General features: G+C 37.5%; 1 protein-coding gene across 2 annotated transcripts in view; it reads left to right on the top strand.

Annotated features, from left to right (window-relative positions):
- Window positions 1-13,329, top strand: part of KCNU1 (potassium calcium-activated channel subfamily U member 1) — a 113,879-nt gene that overhangs the window by 10,077 nt on the left and 90,473 nt on the right. For both annotated transcript variants that reach the window (XM_054700878.1, XM_054700879.1), the window contains exons 3-8: window positions 3,129-3,190; window positions 4,258-4,348; window positions 6,569-6,680; window positions 7,660-7,735; window positions 10,106-10,181; window positions 13,086-13,256. In XM_054700878.1, coding sequence (XP_054556853.1) covers window positions 3,129-3,190; window positions 4,258-4,348; window positions 6,569-6,680; window positions 7,660-7,735; window positions 10,106-10,181; window positions 13,086-13,256 — 588 coding nt within the window. The remainder of the gene's footprint in view (window positions 1-3,128; window positions 3,191-4,257; window positions 4,349-6,568; window positions 6,681-7,659; window positions 7,736-10,105; window positions 10,182-13,085; window positions 13,257-13,329) is intronic.

Below are 13,329 nucleotides of genomic sequence, written 5' to 3' on the forward strand. Positions count from 1 at the left end.
GGAAAGAAGAAATAAATATGCTTCTCCATCTTGTAAAGTTTGCTCTACAAAAGGGGCATTCTTGACCCACCATCTGTTTTTCTATCATGGCAGTGGCTCACACTGTGTCTTGAGGCAGAGGACCCTTTACCTCCCTCCTCCACCAAAAGTAGCCAGCCAGATGCCATTGTTCTTAGCCAATTTATGCACATCATACTTCCTCCTGAGTCCCCTGAGTTCCTCAATCTGAGAATCCCTGTGTTCAGGACCAGAGTGGCTCCTCCCCCCACCCCACAGCCTGGAAGCCACAGGCCAGCAGGGCACCCACAGAGCACCAGGTCCCACAAGGTTCTTGCAGCCTTTACCACTAGCCGGACATCTGGGCTGTGCTAAACCTTCCAACTTCTTGAGCTGAATTTGGTTTATAATTTGTTTTTCCCTTCAGAATACTTCTTTGACCATATCTCATAGATTTTGGCAAGTAATGTTCTTATTTTTATTGATGCATAATTCAAATTTAAGTTGTTTTAAATTTTAATTTGATATCCCATTTGATTCATGATCTCTTTAGAGCAATGTTGTAATCTTTTATTTTCTAGAGGATATAGTGGCTATCTTTTCTACTTTGGTGAAATTTATGGTCCAACAATATCATTGCCTTTATGACTTCTAGTTTATGCAATTTATGGGGAAATTTTTTGTTGCCTAGTGCATGATCAATTTTTACTACTATTTAATGGATTTTTGAAAGCATATGTATTATGTTTGATATGTAAGCACTATTAATTATGTTATATGTATTTTCCATACCCTTAATTATTTGCTATCTGATTGAAAGGGGCATGCCAAAAATTCTCATTTATGATTTTATAGCTTTGTCAAATATCTTACATTGCCAACAGATTTTAAATTACATATTTTATATAACATCAATTAGTGCATAACATTACCTATTATATCTTCTTGGTTGGTTGTGTCTTTTAACAATATGAAATATTTGTTTTGTCATATTTAGTGATTTTTTTCATAGTTTTTTTTTTTTCTGACTGGAGTACTGTAGAATATAATGTTAGAATGTAACATTGCTTTCATGTTATTCATACTTGATTGGAATGTTTTTGCCCAGCACTCTTTCAACCTCTGTCCTATTGCCTTTTAGGTATGTATCTTGTAAATATCATATAGCTGGATTTTTGTTATTTTATGAGTTAAGAATGTATTTAATTATTAATTTACCAGTAGAATTATTCTCCATAAAGGTGATATTTTATTGACCATTAGGGTGGTAAGAGATTGAATTTGCTACATAATAGTTATCTAGATGTCTGTGACTTCTAACAAATGGGAGGTCTGTTAATAAAGAAGGGAAAGTCATGTTGGACACACATTAGGAACTCCCTCATACCTTAGTCTCTTACTAGAGAAGCAGAATTATGTGATGATTGTGAATATAACATTAGCTTCTCTACTTCCACAGTGTAATTTTGAGAAAGTTTCTCTAAATTGGATGCTATTCATGTAACAATAATAATATTAACAGTAATAAAGTAATACAGGGAGAACTATATAAAGCCTGTAAACCATACAGAGCATAGTTAGTACTGCCCATTGGCTAATTGTTAATTGATTCCATTATTGATTGATTGATTGTTACTTTTTTGCATATTTTGATTTGAGTAGTTCCATTTTTAATAGAAAATCAGAGGCATAATCTCAATCCATTCATCTTGTTGGGCTCTTGTTTCTATAATTTGTTTCTATAACTTGAAAAGTCCTAAATAGTCCATTAAAATAACTATTAGAAGCAAAAAAAGAAAATCAGTATAGTGAATTTGGCAGGCCACAAAATCCATATACAAAAATTGGGTTCATTCCTACATGCAAACAATAAACCAAAAGCAAAATAAATAATAAAAATAACATTTACGATCTCATCAAAAGAATTAAAAATATAGAGATAAAATTAATAAAGGAGATGAACAAATAGCACAATGAAAACTGTAAGACATTATTAAAAGAAATAGAAGAGGACCAAAGAAATGGAAAGCTACTCCCTGCTCATGGAGTTCGAGAATTAACATTGTTAAAATAACCATCTAAAATGACCACAGCAGGCCTCCCTGGTGGCTCAGGCAGTTGAGTGCTGTGCTGCAAAGCTGTCTACAGCCTCTTTAGCACAGGTTCAATCCTGGCCGGCCGAGGAGATGACCACATGGCACAGCAGACCTCTCCTGTCTTGCCTGCTACTCCCCTCAGCAGTGTATTTCAGTCAGCCTGCCTGTTCTGTTCCCCACTCTCTCTGGTGAATCCTCTCACCCTCCCACACATCTGGCCTGTACCCCAGTTCTTGTATGCATGAATAAATAAATCTTTTTAAAAAATGACCAAAGCATTAGACAACTTAAGTGTACTATTAAAGTTTCAGTATGTTGCCTATTCATTGCCAAACTAACAACAAGCCCTAGAAAGCTAATAGGACTGAGACTACCACAGGGGAGAGGGAGGGCCAAAAACCAAGTGGGGAGGGAGGACAATGAACTGTGAAGGTGGGTTATAGATGATTTGACGGTGGGTGTGACAAGGTAACACAACCTGAGGGGAGAGCTCTTATGCTTCTAAACACAAACATGTAAACCAATGTTAGCTCAATAAAAAGAAAAAATGGGTAGGTACATTTACTTATTGAATATTCGTTAAAGGTCCAATTAGTTTTTTTTTGAATGAATGCTACCATAAATGAATGTGTAGAAAAATCTCTTTCCACATAGATAGTTAGAAGATAAAAATTAAAAAATAATTTTTGGTTTGTTTATTCATCTATATTCATGTAAATAAAATGGATTTTTTTCTGGGCCTCCCCGGTGGCACAGCGGTTTAGTGCTCGGCTGCAAAGCTGCCTGCAGCCTCTGCAGCACCAGTTCGATCCCTGGACTACGGCAAGGGTCCCACATAGCGCGCAGACCTCTCCTGCCACGCCTGCTGCTCCCCTCAGCAGTGTATTTTGTCAGTCTGCTGCTCTGCTCCCCGCTCTGGCTCTGGTGAATTCTCTCACCCTCCCGCGCTTCTGACTGTGCCCAGTGATTGTATAAATAAATAAATCAATCTTTAAAAAGAATGGATTTGTTTCTCTTTTTGTTGTTGTTTTTTAGATGACCCTTGTCTTTGTACTAAGCATCGGATCTCTCGTGATCTATTTCATCAACTCTAGCGAGTAAGTAAACTCCCTGGTCACCATTGTCTGCTGTATCAGTAGATTGCCAGCTAATTTGGGATTTTCTCTCAGGAGCAAAGCTTAATATACTTACACACACACACACACACACACACACACACACACACTCGGATAAATGTTTAACTCTCCCCAGGAAACACTAAACACAATTCCACAAAAATCAAAACCTGCCTGAGCTTCACTGACATTCTTCCACGTTGCCAGGAACTGGGTGCTTTGCACACTGTAGTGTCTGTGGGACTCTAAGTCTCCATTTCCTCCAGTGTTCTCTCCTGAGCCACTTAGGAGGTTATTTTAGGCCTTTGGAGTCCTTAGGTGTTGAGGCACACATTCTGTAGTGATTTCAACATTTTTCAAAGGGTTCAAACAACTTTGGATGGTTTTTGAGGGAAAAAATGCTAGACCTCACCTCACCTGGGAATAAAGGAGCAAGTTACTGTTTCTCAACTCTGAAAGCATCCTCTACTCCTATCCCAAACTTAGGAGACACAACCTACCAAATCCAAACTCTGTGCTGATACTCCAGAAATATTGGAAATAAAATTGAGGTTGCAAGACCACAAAATTCAGACAACTTAAAATATCCTAGGGAAACCAGTAGTCTTTGCTTTGTGAATTCCTTACAGATCTTTTAGGAAATTCTCCATTGAATTTGGTTCAGATCAGTTCATTTGAACTGGAGTAACTCTGTATCAGAAGGGCATGAAGGACAAAATGTCCTGACTAGACAAATGATCACACCAACTAAGAGTCCTCTGAATACTCATTTCCACTGATAAAATGGAATAGAACCAATAAACCCTGAAAGAAAGAACATGTAATTTTCCTGTTATTTTTAGCTCCATGCACACACAACTTAGCTGTGATGTTCATACATATTTCCACTCCCAGAAAAAAAGTAATTTCCCTTCATATCTGAACTGAAGCATCTGGGTGGACCATTCATGCTGAATAAATAGAAAATTGTTTACCTTTCCCTTTAATGTCCTATAGAGACGCAGTTTTTAAAATGTTCATTTTTGTAAACTGTCTTTTTTCTTTTCCAGCCCTGTTGGAAGCTGTTCTTCATACCAAGACAAAACCATTCCTGTTGATTTGATGTTCAATGCTTTCTTTAGTTTCTATTTTGGGTTGAGGGTAAGTACCTATTAAAAGTGGGAGTAAACAGACAAACACAACAGGCACAACATAAAGAGATTTGTGTGTGCTTTAGTTATACAATCTGCCTGTATTTTCAGTCTCTAAAACTAGCGAGGGTCCTTGCCCTAAATGTTAAATGTATGAGAAGTCAAATTCTCTCTCGCACTTGAAACTGTGTATCAGGCCAAAAATTCCAATGCAAATGAAGACGATTCCTGTTTTAAATATCATCACCCTGTCACAGGGTCCTCATTATTGGCTTCCCACCTCCCACTGAGTAAGCTTAACTGATTGTCACAAGCTGGCAGAACCTGAGTAAGCTTCTGGAAATGTCACTGACTCCCCTGATGGCATATGTGCCATACAGCTACATAAAATATCTTTGTATCTTTTTATACTCATTTATTAAAGTGTTCTCTCATTCCATATGCATTTATTGAGGATCTGTCCTATATCTAGATTTCAATGTAATTATCCATTCCATGCACATGGGTAGATAATGTATATATTATATATGAATATATATATAGAGAGAGAGAAAGAAAGAGAGAGAGAAGATGTGTTTCACATGTTTATAGGTAGTTTCTCCACAAATATTTTTGCCACCAAACTAATTGATCATAAGACAATTTTGCCACAAAGGAGAAAAGAAAGAAAAAAGAAAAATGGCATCAAAAGGACATAATAAATCATGAAGAATTAGCAACAAAATTAAAAAGACATTTTTGCATGTGTGGGTAGATTCATGGCAATATTACACAAAGAACTGCTTTTCTTTTGCAGTAAAACAAAACAAAGAAAAAGAGGGACATTGAAAGTACATCACGAACATGAGAAAATAATAACAAAGTTAAAAAGACAAAATATGTTCAAATATGTTTACAAATACTCTATGTGTAGATTCATGCCAAGCTATACTGAACAAAACTGCTTTCCTTTTCTGGATTGCACCTAAGCACTAGTTTTCCAAGTCTTTCATTTGTTCACAGTATTGTATATTTTTTTTGTATTTTTCAGTGATCAAACTTAACTAAAAGTGTGAAATCAGAGAATATAAAGTCAGAGAAATGAAGCCAAACTGTCATCCTGTCAGCTATTTCTTTCCTCTTTTATGGCAAAATTGCCTCACACCCAATTCCCAATTAGTTATGTGGTGAAAATGTTTGCAGAAATGATGCTTGCAGTGCAACTAGTGGACCTGGTTTTACACACAGACACACACACACATACATCCCTGACCTTTGAACAACACGGGTTTGAGTGACTGAGTTCAGTTATTCATGGATATCTTTCTCTTCAGTTTCCACATTCAGAGATTCAACCAGCCCTGATGTCTGTTGGTTGAGTCCCCGAATTTGGAACCCTCCCATAAGGAGGGCCAATGATAAGTTATAAGACAGGGGGCAATATCTCTATGTCCTAAACCCCATGTTGTTTAAGGGTCAATGGTGTATCTGTGTGTGTGTGTATTTATACATGATATGTATTTCTATGATCTTCCTTCAAAACTTACTCTGACCACACTGACCTTTAAAATCTTTTTACAACAAACTACTCTCTCTTCTGAAAATTCTTGCTTTCTTAATCTAAATAGAAAAGTTCATTAACAAAAACTTTGATCAACTATGACTATACTTTTTCCATTGAAGATTATCTTAAATCATATATCTTCATTGTTCACAGTAGGAATTTCTCTATATAATTACACATAACATAAAACTCTGGAAATAGAAGGAAGGTCAAGGTGTTTAGTGTGAGGTATGTGAGTCTATCGGAGATCTACTTAAGTAAAATAGGTTCATGTTACCTATTGAACATCCACTAAACATACCATCTAGCTATATATATATTTATCTATATAGCTATATAAATATACATGTATAATAGAATGACATCAAATTTTCAGCTGATGAATAAAATGAAACCACACTGTCCACTTTAAAATTATTTTTTAAAAAAGATTTTATTTATTTTTTGCATAGAACCTGGGTACAGACCAAAGTTGTGGGGGTGAGGGGTGAGAGGATTCACCAGTAACAGAGTAGGAAAATGAACAGTCAGATTTACTGAAATACACTGCTGGGGAGCAGTGGGCAAGACTCAGGCCGTTGTGGTGATAGAGCTGAGACTTAACCCCTAGGCCATCAGGGAAGACCCCACTTTAAAATTCTTGAGGGTAGTGAAAGCCAATGGGAGTCTTTTGTTTCCATTTCACAGTTTCTGGCAGCTGCTGACAAGATCAAGTTCTGGATGGAGATGAATTCCATTGTGGACATTTTTACCATCCCACCAACCTTTATTTCTTATTATTTGAAGAGTAATTGGCTAGGTAAGTGTGTTGGAGGAATCAGGAACAATCTCTAAAAATATCCTCAACACTCATCCATAAGTATCCTCCATTTTCCTCGAAAGCATAGTTTAAAAAAATCTCCCCGCTCTGATTGCACAGTATTGTAATATATTTTCAGAACTCATTATTTTTGTACTCAGTAGCTATGGATGTACCTGATGCACAGTCAGTATTTATTGTTTATTAACTGATTCATCCACAAACTGAGAGGCAAGACCCTAATATCCCCCATGACACCTGTGTGCTGGGATCCCTTATGGATTGGGAAAGATGAAAGTCCTAACCCCTATGTTAAGAGGAAATGTCTGCTTCAGTTTTTGAAAGCAACAAATCATCCTATCCGGACATGTTGTGATATATTAAAGATTTGTTTAATTAATTGCTTCACCTTTAAGCTGGATATATTGACAGTGCATGAGAGTTATGTGGTTTCATCATTTTTAATGTATTTTAGAATATTATTATCTATGAACTATTTCTCAAAATCATTATTATCATGCTTTATAAATTAAAACATCAGGCATGCACTGATATGCATATCGCAGAGATGTTATACTATGGAGTTTAAGTGGATTATGGATAATTTGTTCTCTTTTCTAAAGAAGAGTTAAATAGAGTAAAATATGAGTAGTGCTTATTACATGCAAGATGTGCTTCTACATGCTTTATAGAAACTCAGTCCTCCTGAGCTTAAAGGTATCTTATATGAAGAGGTAGGTCCTCTTTAACCCCCGTTTTACAGATGAGCAACTAGAGAAGTTAAGAGTATTGCTTTAGATTACAACAGCTTTAAATGTCAGGGTGAGGATGTGAACTCAAGTTCATGTGACATTATAGTATATATTTGAGCATTTCAGGGAAGGAATGAATGTAAGCAGCCCCAGCAGAGTCATAATTGAGACTACTACCTGCAATGACCCTTTTCTTTGGGCTACTTTCTCCTATGGTTGTATTATAGGTTTAAGATTCTTAAGAGCTCTGCGGCTGCTCGAACTACCTCAAATCTTGCAGATGCTACGAGCCGTCAAGACCAGGTAACTATGGAGAGCTGTGTGGAGATTTCTTGACCTACTACAGATAGAGCTTCCATATGATCCAGCAATTCCACTCCTAGGTATTTACCAAATGACACAGAAACATTAATTCCAGAGTACCTGCACCCCTAAGTTTATAGCAGCACCATTTACAATAGCTAAGGTATGGAAACAACCCAAATGCCCCAAAATAGATGACTGGATCAAGAAGATGTTACACATATACAGAATGGAATATTACTCAGCAATCAAAAAAGATAAACACATGGGCCTCCCCAGTGGCACAGTAGTTGAGCGCTGGGTTGTGAAGCTGCCTGCAGCCTCTGCAGTGCCGGTTCGATACCCGGCTGCTCCCCGGCCACCAGAGTAGGGTCCCACATGGTGCGCAGAACTCCCCTGCCACCCGCTGCTCCCCTCAGCAGTGTACTTCAGTCCTTCTGCCTGCTCTGCTCCCTGCTCTGGCTCTGGTGAATTCTCTCACCCTCCCGCGCTTCTGACTGTACCCAGTGCTTGTATAAATAAATAAATCTTTAAAAAAAAAGATAAACACATGCAATTTGCAGCAACATGGGTGGAGCTAGAAGGGATCATGCTCAGCAAAATAAGTCAGAAAGAAAAAGAAAAATACCGGATGGTCTCACTAATAGCAGGAACTTAGAAAACCTAAATAAGGGACCAGGAAAAAAGACTAATTAATACAAAGTAAAAATCAAAATCAACAAGCAACTATAAACCAGAGACACACTACAGGGTTGGGGGCCAAGAAGAGGAAGGATTAGGGTCAAAATAAGGGGGGGGGTGCAATTGTATGGGGACTATAACCAAACTGAAAATGCATACATTGTGCAAAAATGAAAAATGATGTAAGAATTATATAAAATAAAATATTTAAAAAAAAAAAGACCAGGTAACTGCCAGCCCTGCCTGTGTTACTACTTACTTACTGCCTTGGTTTGGAAAATTGCAATGTTAATCATGCCTTCTATTCAATTGGTTTCCCATCAGAATTTCAGAGCAAAAATCATGAAATCCTTGAGCCGCCAAGATATTCCTCACTTTCTCCCATTACATTAACATCATACACTAGCTAAAAAGTTTGTAAGCCTTTTTTTCTTCTCTGTTGTGTAGTTACAATCCTTAAGTTTATTTAGACTTTAATTCTGGACTGATCATGTGCAACCCCCACCCCTCCAATCAAAACAATACAGAGGCTATATTCTAACACTTTTGTTTCTAGGTCTCAGGACTCTCTCCTGCCTAGAAATATAGGTGTATTCCTCCGAGTGTGAGGGCTGCCCAGAAGAAGCAGTAAAACATTGCTTATAGAAATAGTGACCATGTGCCTCAGAAAAAATACCTCTGAGCAACAATATTTCTAAGGCGTGAAGCTGCTGGGTCTCATGTAACCTACTCAAAATCCATGTCTCTATATTTTCACTAGAAACTTCAAATTCAACAGACCAGGTGGATTTCACTGCTAAATGTTTATGTGCTAATGGGATCAGGCAGGGGTATTCTTGTGTGCTAGGTGGCCCTGTTTGAAAACCACAGAGATTTCAGATCAAAGATCCCGATATGAATTAGAAATAAGAGAATATATCTCTGTGATCTCTTGAAAATGTCATTTTGCAAGCCTACTCTCTGGATTCCTAGGATACTGCATTTTGTACTATTACTAGATAATGCAACAACCTATTAAGCTGATTTTATGACAAACCACATAATAGTATTTTTAAAAAGCACATAATAGTATGTTTTAAAAAGCAATGTAAAATGAGGCTAGTGGCTATCAGCCAAATCTGCACTTTATTGAACAAATATGTGATAGGGTGTGTTTTAGTGTGTGCATCTCAAACTCTATTAAGAATATGAATCAAGGGCCTCCCCGGTGGCGCAGCGGTTGAGCGCTGGGTTGCGAAGCTGCCCGCAGCCTCTGCAGCGCTGGTTCAATCCCCAGCTGCTCCCCGGCCACCGGAGGAGGATCCCACATGGCGTGCAGACCTCTCCTGCCGCCCGCTGCTCCCCTCCGCAGTGTACTTCGGCCCTTCTGCCTGCTCTGCTCCCCGCTCTGGCTCTGGTGAATTCTCTCACCCTCCCGCGCTTCTGACTGTACCCAGTGTTTGTATGAATAAATAAATAAATCTTAAAAAAAAAATAATATGAATCAAGTAGAGGATCTTGTAACAATGCAGATCTGTAGGTCAAGGGTGGCACCTGGGGTTCTGCATTTCAAACACCCTCCAAGGCAATATCATTACTTCCAGCCCATGAACCACACTTTGAGGACTAAGGTTTTAGAGGATGAGTGAGGTATTTGTGTTATTCTGGAACTCGTTAGGACCCAACAGTTCTTTGTCTTTCTTTTTCTAGCACTTCAATAAAGTTTTCCAAGCTGTTATCAATAGTTCTCAGTACCTGGTTCACTGCTGCAGGATTCATTCATCTGGTAAGTGTCTGATGAAACTTTCTATATGTTGCCTGGCAGCATGTATGCCCATCCTCTGAAAAAATGGGACGTAAACCTGAACTTCTACCTCAACTCTGTAACCAGCATGAGGTTAATCTTTCTAATCCCCCAGGTTCTTTCCATCCCCATGTTTCTCACAAATACGTATTTCCTACTCTCAAGATATGTGAATCTAATGAGCTCACCATTCAAAAGTACAGCAATAGGAAAAATTTATCACTATATTTTCATTAGTGTTCCAGAATTTTAAAAAAGAATAAAGAGTCAAATAAATGAAAAGCCTGGAGAATTGTGGGGGAAGGAATTGCTGAGTTGCAGAGAGGAACTTTGGGGCTTTTTTGGTTCTCCTAAAATCAATCTGCATATGTAGTTGCCTCCTTTGCCCATAAAAAAGCTAGATCTTATTCCACACAATCAACAATGTAACAAATGGATTTCAACCATAGAAAAGAAACTGCACTTTGTTGCCCAAAGGACAGTTGAGGAACAGTCATTAGCAAATGCAGAAATTAAAATGGGATATTAAAAGCCCACAGAGGTTTTTGAAAAAACACAACAAAAAATATTTAGCAGAAGTCTGTTTTTGCTCAAATCTTTCTCTAAAAATTAATTAAAACAATAACAAGAAAGAGGAAAACTGTGTAACACCATATCTAGTTCACCAAGAAAAATGTCAAATGCCAAATGCAAATTATGATAGGAACCTTGAAGAAATATGAAGATAGTCACATCCTTCCTCATTATAAAGCAGGAGAGAGATTTCTCTGAAAAGTAGTGTCAATGCCATAAAGGTGGATCTCTGGATCTGGGATTTGACTGAGGCAACTGGGCCCACCATGGGAGCATCGATCACTGTTGTCCCTGCAGAGGCCCTCCCATATCACAGAACTGTAGGCAAGAGAATGCTGAAGGAGAAACCATGATAACAGGACTCTCTTTTGACTTCAATAACCATCAAACATGGATGCTCAGGCTTAAGGTAGTCTACATACATATTTTATTTGATATACTTATTTTTAAATTTTCTGTGTTCTATTTATTTTTATTATTTGCTAACTTTTATGAAAAACTAAAATAAAAACCCAAGATTCCTTGGGAAGAGACAAAGTTCTGGTAACCTGCTCTGCCATGGCCATCAGCAGTTATAGCCAAAGACCTGCTGTTCCTTTTAGCTAGCAAGTGTTCTTGGATTGGGCACAATCCCCCTCCAGTCTCACTTTGAATCACTTAAGTCTCTTGCTCAGTCCCTCTAAGCGTGTGAACATACACCCATTCTGATCATCTAGTCTCCCATATTAGGAGGCATCTAGCAATGATGCAGGCAGAAAAAGAAAGAGAAACAGTCAGATGGCTTGTGGCTTAAGAGAATCCATGATCTGTCACACCAACATGTGGGATGGTCAAAACCCAAAACAACTGTAATACGGAGCAAAGAAAATAGCAGATTTTATTGAGAGGATATTTGAAATGATAAAAATTAACACTATTTTTGTCACAGCTCACCATCTTCCCATATCCACACTGTTCTTCAACCTAAAATTGATGCCATTCAAAGATAAGTATTATATAATAATCAATAAGAGCCCATGCTTAAATGTTGCCAAAATGAGCAGTGCGGATGGTGGAGGAGGGGAGACAGCAGGATAACAATGGTCACAGGATAGAACAGTTATAGGCACAGCAATCACAAAGAATAAGGCCTTCATAGTAGAGAAACGTACTTAGCAAAGCATCATAATTATGGAAAATTATAATTAAAATGAGGAAAATAAGGTTTTGAAAGATTATTAAACAGTAGTAGTTGAAAAACAGGTTGAAAGATAACAGAGAAAAAGAAAAAGTATACTGCAGAGCAGAAAACTACGTAAGAGAGCCCAAAATGCAAGAAATGTGGAAAAAATATGCTCTGATATATGGTCAACAGGACTGAAGCAAAAATACTGACATGGAAAAGAACAAAGAAGCTTAAATGATTGTAGAGAGGAAACATGAAAGATGGACATTATTGTTACTGAAGAAGAGCTAAAAGCAAATGCTATAACAGAAAAAAAAATTAAATAGTCTTTAATGTTAGATTAAAGGGTATATTGTAACCCAGGAAAAATAACCCTAAATTATTTATCCCAAGCATATTTTGGAATAGTTACTAATCTTTAAAGACAAGGAGTGTATGCAGACAAAACAAGTTCTAAGGAGAAAAAATGAAATGTCTCAGATTTCTTGGCAACATCAATCCATACAGGAAAATGATGGAGCAATGTCTGTGAAGTTTGTGTGAAATAAAGTGTAAACTATCCTGCCATGTTAAGTGCTCAGGAGAAAGTAGTACCTTGGAACTCCTTCAAAGAAAATATATCTCAATAAAATCCCAGGTGAATCCAAACTAAGAACTCAAGAGTGAGGAAACCATTATAAAAATTAATAGAAGGTGATTACTGAATGAATTTAAGATAAAAAGAAGGCAGAACCAAGAGAATTTGCATTACAGACTAGAACACACATGTGTAATGTAAAGATATAACTAATACAAATGATGGGGAAGTAAGAAGATCTGGGAGAGTGTGCTTTTATCATCTTCTCATAACATTTTATTTAAGTGGAAAGATACAGTTTAAAAATACAGTTTTGAAATATGGCATTAAAAATAAATAATAATTTGACATCTTAACAATAGTCCATATCCCATCTGGGATTATAGTGGCAAAGCTAACGTGGCCAAGAGGAAGGGCAGGGTGGACAGTACACAGGCAGGAAGCTGAAAGCATTTTGAGAAGTGAGGAGGGATTTGCAACTCTAAAATATTACTCCCAAAGAGAGTGAATTAAGCCTTAGAGTTTATTGAAATTATCAGAGAACTTTCCTGAGTCTTCTCTCTTTGGACAGGTGGAAAATTCTGGTGATCCCTGGCTCAAAGGTACAAATTCACAGAATATATCCTATTTTGAGTCCATTTACCTGGTGGTGGCAACAACATCAACTGTTGGCTTTGGAGATGTGGCAGCCAAGACATCCCTAGGACGGACCTTCATCATGTTCTTCATTCTAGGGAGTTTGGTGAAGAATTTTTTTTTAATTATCTATTGACTATAGTAGCTACAGGAACCAAAAATATCAATTAATAGAAGTG

Source organism: Talpa occidentalis, unplaced genomic scaffold (genome assembly GCF_014898055.3).
Source record: "Talpa occidentalis isolate TD23 unplaced genomic scaffold, MPIMG_talOcc4v2.1 talOcc4.4, whole genome shotgun sequence".
In the NCBI taxonomy this organism is placed as follows: Eukaryota; Metazoa; Chordata; class Mammalia; order Eulipotyphla; family Talpidae; genus Talpa; species Talpa occidentalis.